The sequence below is a fragment of the Macaca nemestrina genome, chromosome 18 (assembly GCF_043159975.1).
Source record: "Macaca nemestrina isolate mMacNem1 chromosome 18, mMacNem.hap1, whole genome shotgun sequence".
Taxonomy (NCBI): Eukaryota; Metazoa; Chordata; class Mammalia; order Primates; family Cercopithecidae; genus Macaca; species Macaca nemestrina.
Genome location: NC_092142.1, coordinates 83,245,227 through 83,251,226, shown reverse-complemented (window position 1 = coordinate 83,251,226; position 6,000 = coordinate 83,245,227). Strand labels below are relative to the sequence as shown.

Sequence of the window (6,000 nt, the reverse complement as noted above, 5' to 3'; positions counted from 1 at the left end):
GTGCCCTCCATGGGCCCTCGTCACCTCCCCCCGTCTGACTGTCTCCTCCTGTTCCACGTCCCCACTCTCGTGCCGATTTTTCCCAGGAACCTCCCTAATGAATCACTTTCAACAAATCCCCCTCCCAGGGTCTGCTTCAGGGGCTCTATGTTAACACAGGGTTCCAGGAGCAGACCCCAGCTGACACATCATCCCAGCGATACCCACGCTGCTTCCCGCCCCTGAATTAAACAGTGACAAAGTATCACAAAACACCAGAGACTCAGCATCTTATTTGGTTGTTTTTATTGTTCTGTGGCCTCCTCCCATCTGCTAACATTTAGGCCTCAGCACATCAGGAGGCTAGAACTAGGAATCACACATTAGTAGGCAAGTTCATTTCCATTTCTTAATGGATGAATTTATTCTGGGAACATTTGAGATGGGTACATACCTCCCAGAGCCAGACTGGGGAGAAATCTGTCGAAAATATCAAGATGCTGAGCCTTGTCTTAGAAAGGGGCTTCAGAAATGTTTGCATGGGCAGCGGCTTCTTCCCGGGGTAAAGGTCTTGTGGAGTGGCAGGGCCTTGCTCCCAGGATGGTAAAACAGGGACCCAGAGCGGTTAAGTGGCTCCCACAAAGTTGCCCAACCAGGCTGGGCCAAACCGGGATTGACGGCTAGGTGTCCCATCTCTAAGCATCTTGGAGTCTTGCTCTGCTGAGCTGAATGTGAACTTTGAGGGTCAAACTACTTTTCCCATCTGTTTCCAAGGCTTAGCAGAAAGCGGAGGAATGTTCTTGCAACCCAGCTGGAAAGGAAGCAAAGAAGGATCAGGGTGAACCGCTGCAGGGCAGACCACAGAGTCACAAACCTTTCATCTCCCTGCCACCACCGCCACCACCAGACACACCAGGAAGATATCCCTTTCTGAGAAGACCCAATTCTGAACTCACGGTGACATCTTCACGGCATCATCTTGTTTAGTTCCTAACTCCTCCCTTACCATCAGTCCCATTTTGTAGATGAGGAGGCTTGGAGAGCTGGAATTATTTATGGAAGGTCACACAGTGGTGGAGCAAGAATTGAAACCCAGACCTAGCTTGCTCCAAAGGCTGTACTTTTTTTTTTTCTTGAGACAGAGTCTCACTCTGTCACCCAGGCTGGAGTGCAATGGTGCAGACATGGCTCACTGCAGCCGTAACCTCCCTGGGCTCAGGTGATCCTCCCACCACAGCCTCCCAAGTAGCTGGGACCACAGGTGTGCGCCACCATGCCTGGGTAATTTTGTATTTTTTGTAGAGATAGGGTTTCGCCATGTTGGCCAGACCAGGCTGGGCTTGAACTCCTGGGATCATACCATATGCCTACCTTGGCCTCCCAAAATGTTGGGATTACAGGCAGGAGCAGCTGCGCCCAGCCAAAAGCCTCAACTTCTAAACCATCCTAAACTGCCTCTCAAGGTCTCTTCCTCATCCACTGGCCGCCTCCCTCCCTGTTAGAAGCTCAGTCCTCAGTTGCATCTGACCTCCTCCAGGGACGGCTCCTGTCAGCAGCAGGTAATAGACAAGCTGGCATTGGTCCCTACGGGCTCCAGATTTTCCGGGAGGACTCTGGAATCTGAAATCTGACATTTGCTTTTCAATGACGTCCTGGGAGGCTGTCACCTGCTTTTAGGGGCTCCTTTTTGCCCTCTGTGGCTATCCAGCATTCACAGGGGTGGGTTTAGGGGCTGGATTTTCAGGTTTAGGGCTGCAACTCCAAGGCCCTTTGCATGCACCTGCACCTTACCTTTGAGGGCACCTGAGAGCAAGGCTGTGCCTCCCCTGCGCCTCCTCTGGAGTCAGTCTCCCTGCCACCTTCCTGTCTCTACCCCAGGGGCCTTCTTTTGGCTCTCCGAAGCCAGCGTCCCTCCTGCCTCGGTACTTTCACTCTTCCAACTCCCTCCACCTGGGCGCCTGTCCTCCTCAGGCAGCACCTTCTCACCTGGGATCTTGGCTCAGACTTCAACCCCCACAGGGCCTTCCCTGCCCCCAAATGAAGTGGCTCCTGCCCCAGGCTCTGCCCCTGCCCAGGGACTCTGCCCCACATTGCCTGTTCACTTCCTCACCCACCTGCCTTTCTACTGATTGATCTGTTGGCTTGTGTAGCCTTCCGCTACCAGGATGTGGCCTCCCTGAGAGCAGGGGCTCTGTGCGATTTGTTCACCATGCCACCCTGGCATGACTACCGCTGAGCAACCAAGAGGCTGGAACCATGACCATCAGATAGTTGGCACCCAACAGAATTGTTTGACAGAAGTGAGAAGAGATGGACAAGGCTTCCTGGAGACATCAAGGCAAAGGAATGGAAAGGAAAGTTGCGACCTAGTTTGGTCTTGGGTTTTGATTCAGAGGGATACAGAATTGCTCCCGCTTCTGATCACACACAAAGTTCTTCTATGTTCCTGCCTTGAAATTGCAGTAGGTCCTCATTCAACATCATGGAGAGCTTATTGGAAACTGCAACTTCAAGCAAAATGACTTACCATTTAACAAAAACAATTTTACCATAGGCTAATGGAGATAAACAAGACTTAAGGCCAGGCACGGTGACTCATGCCTGCAATCCCAGCACCTTGGGAGGCCAAAGTGGTAGGACTGCTTCAGGCCAGGAGTTCAAGACCAGCCTGAGTAACATAGTGAGAACTCATCTCTACAAAAAGAAAAAAAAAAATTCGCCAGGTGCAGTGGTGTATGTCTGTAGTCCCAGCTCCTGGGACTGAGGCTGAGGCAGGAGGATGGCTTGAGCCCAGGAGTCTGAGGCTGCAGTGAACAATGATTGTGCCAGTGCACTCCAGCCTGGGTGACAGAGTGAGACCCCATCTCTTAAAAAACAAACGAATTAAGCTTCTACAGCATACAGTGCATATAGTAGGTCGTTGCCTTTAAAGTTAGTTTCCAGGAAGCTATTGATGATGCTAGGTGAGGACTTACTGCAGAAGGGAATTTCAAATTGTACCAGTAGGGAAAGCACTACTCTCACCCTCCTGCTGCTCAACCTGGTGGCGAAAGCTGCCAGGGCACCTGGTTGCCCACATTGACCCTGGCCACCAATCTTGGTCTCCTCCCACTCACCTGCCTGCCGTTGCTTTATTGAAAGTGCCTCTGTTGTCCCCTTCCAGGTTCTGCCACATTCTTTGAGTCACCTTCTGTGAAAAGAACACAGCTCTGTTGGGGCAGATGTATCTATTCCTGCTCTAATGCCCCGCATGGCTCACCAGTGACTGCCAACTGAAGCCTGCTGACCTGGCCCTCTCCTCCCTCCCCCAGCTGAGGTCACTCAGTCCCCACCTGCGGTGCCTCCTCTCCCTCCCCAGGCCCCCCAGCTGGTGTCACCAGCTCTGTCTATGTTTCTGGCCTCACCTCCCACCACCTCCACGGCTCACCACACACTCCAGCTTTGGGGATGGCCAAATTGCTTCCAACCTCAAGAGCTTCACACACGCCATTCTGCCACCCACTATTTCTTATTCTTTAGGCTGAGCTTTCATGTCCCCTCCTTGGGAAGCCTTTCCTCACAACCTGGTCTAAGGTGTCCTCATGGCATCCAGCATGTGATGTCAGGAAGGCTTGTCACTATTAGATTGTAGAGGAATGAATGGATGAAAGAGCAGGTAGATAGATGAAAGAATAGATGGATATGTGAATGGATGAGTGAGTGGATGGATGGATGGATGGATGGATGGATGGTGGGTAGACGGGTGGGTAGATGGCTGGAGGGATGACTGGATGGAGGAAAGAATAGATGGAGAGATGGATGGATGGATGGATGATTAGATGGATGAATGGAAGAGTGGTATCAGCCATGCTTTCCAGTTCTCTGAATGAAAGTAGCAGAGGCTTAAATATGAGCAGTCCCAGGCTCTGCTCTTCAGCACGAGGTCATGTTTACCACGAGTCCCTCTATGAGACACACCTCCCTGCCCACCACCAGACCACAGGTCTATTTTAATTTTTAAACCCAGGTCCCACTTTGTTCCCTATATCTCAGCCCTGGGCTTTTATTTTTTTTCTTCACATAAGAAACATTCACGGCCTTTTTTTTTTTTTTTTTTTTTTTCTGTGCCCTCTGCAAGAAAGAATAGTTTCTTCTTTTACCTGGATATTCTTTGTAAAGTTTGTGTCGTAGGATTCGACCATCTGGAAAACAAGTGAGAGGAAAAAACTTCTTTTAGTTTAGAAGGCCAAAACTGTTTTCACAATAATACTGAGGAATTACTGGTGTTTTTCACTCTCACCATCTCACTAGTGTACAATGGAATCAGAGGCTACATGAGCATTTTTAATGTCTCAGCTCTAGTTTCTAATATGATAATATCCAGAGCCATCAACCCATAAAGGAAAGCCCTGTGAGATCTCCTTAACATCTTTGAGGGTAAAGCAGTCTTGAGAGCAAAATCTTTCAGAACCACTGTTTTTGTTTTTTGTTTTTTGTTTTTCTTTTAGACGAAGTCTCACTCTGTTGCCCAGGCTGGAGTGCAGTGGCATGATCTCAGCTCCCTGCAAACTCTGCCTCCCGAGTTCAAGTGATTCTCCTGCTTCAGCCTCCCGAGTAGCTGGGATTACAGGCCTGTGCCACCATGCCCAGCCAATTTTGTTTTTTTAGTAGACATGGGGTTTTGCCATGTTGGCCAGGCTAGTCTTGAACTGCTGACCTCAGGTGATCCACCCGCCTCAGCCTCCCAAAGTGCTGGGATTATAGGCGTGAGCCGCCGCGCCCGGCCAAAACCACTGTCTTTTTTTTTTTTTTTAATTTATTTTTTTGAGACGGAGTCTTGCTCTGTTGCCCGGGCTGGAGTGCAGTGGCCGGATCTCAGCTCACTGCAAGCTCCGCCTCCCGGGTTTACACCATTCTCCTGCCTCAGCCTCCTGTGTATCTGGGACTACAGGCGCCCGCCACCTCACCCGGCTAGTTTTTTGTATTTTTTAGTAGAGTCGGGGTTTCACCGTGTTAGCCAGGATGGTCTTGATCTCCTGACCTCGTGATCCGCCCGTCTCGGCCTCCCAAAGTGCTGGGATTACAGGCTTGAGCCACTGGGCCCGGCCCAAAACCACTGTCTTAACAGATGAACTGGAAGCCAAATTTCAACACACTGTTTAGTAAATGTCATTACAAAATACGTTCGCAGGGGAAGAGATGGCACTCTTTTGAGTCTGATGTCATTACTGCAAATGACAAAGTAACTTGAGTATGAATCTTCACTCATCCTCTGAGCCTCAGTTTCCTCACCTAAAAATAGACATAAAATTAGTACCTCTTAAAGTTACTGTGAGAATTAAAAGAAACAATTTCATTTAAAACATAACTATGCAGGATTAGGAGGAGCCATATGAAAATGCTATCATTGTGTGTAAAAAGTGGTCAACCGCTGACAATTTCATACATGTCCCATGACTAGCCGTGAGTCCCCACTTCATAACTCCCGCTGTTGTATATCACTGGCCTCCACCTCTTCCTCAGCCCCCACCCCATGGTAGCAGGAAAGCATTTGCCGACAGGAATGTGACCAGGACAGGTGGATGTTTGAATGTGGCGTCTCTCCCAAATTGAGCTCACTTCTCCATCCTGGTGATCAGCGCTGCCTTCTCTGCTATAAGGTCAATCAAGCACACGTGCGTGGTAGCCAGACATTTTCCTTTTCTTTTGTTTTGTGGCCATATTAAAAATCATCAGGGTGTTTGGGACCAGCAGGGACATTGATTGGTCAAGGTGCTAACGCTCCATGGAACCGCTCGGTGGGTCAGTACCTGCTGATCAAAAACTGCAGCAATGACTATTTTCCAAAGCAAATGGCTAGGGTTTTTGCAGGCTGGGGGAGCTCCTGGAAACTTTCCTGCTCCCCCTTTACCTGGGGATGAATTCTGGCCCATAACACCACAAGGAGACAGAGGTAAATGGGGACCCTGGACCCCCTCCTCAGGCCAAATATAATCACTTATAATTTGTTACCAAAAGTGATTACTCATCACTTTTCTCAAA

At 49.5% G+C, this 6,000-nt stretch overlaps 1 protein-coding gene across 5 annotated transcripts in view; it reads right to left on the bottom strand.

The window, feature by feature from the left end:
- Nucleotides 1-268: 268 nt before the first annotated feature.
- Nucleotides 269-6,000, bottom strand: part of LOC105496773 (WAP four-disulfide core domain 1) — a 47,650-nt gene continuing 41,918 nt past the window's right edge. For 4 of the 5 annotated variants that reach the window (XM_011767369.2, XM_011767367.3, XM_071085027.1 and 1 more), the window contains 3 exons: nt 4,119-4,160; nt 3,096-3,169; nt 269-790 (listed from right to left, as the gene is read on the bottom strand). In XM_011767369.2, the coding sequence (XP_011765671.1) occupies nt 3,111-3,169; nt 4,119-4,160 (101 nt within the window). In that variant the 3' untranslated portion in view covers nt 269-790; nt 3,096-3,110. Of the gene's footprint in view, nt 791-935; nt 1,023-3,095; nt 3,170-4,118; nt 4,161-6,000 lie in introns of all 5 variants that reach the window. The other variant, XR_011616628.1, reaches the window with a different exon arrangement.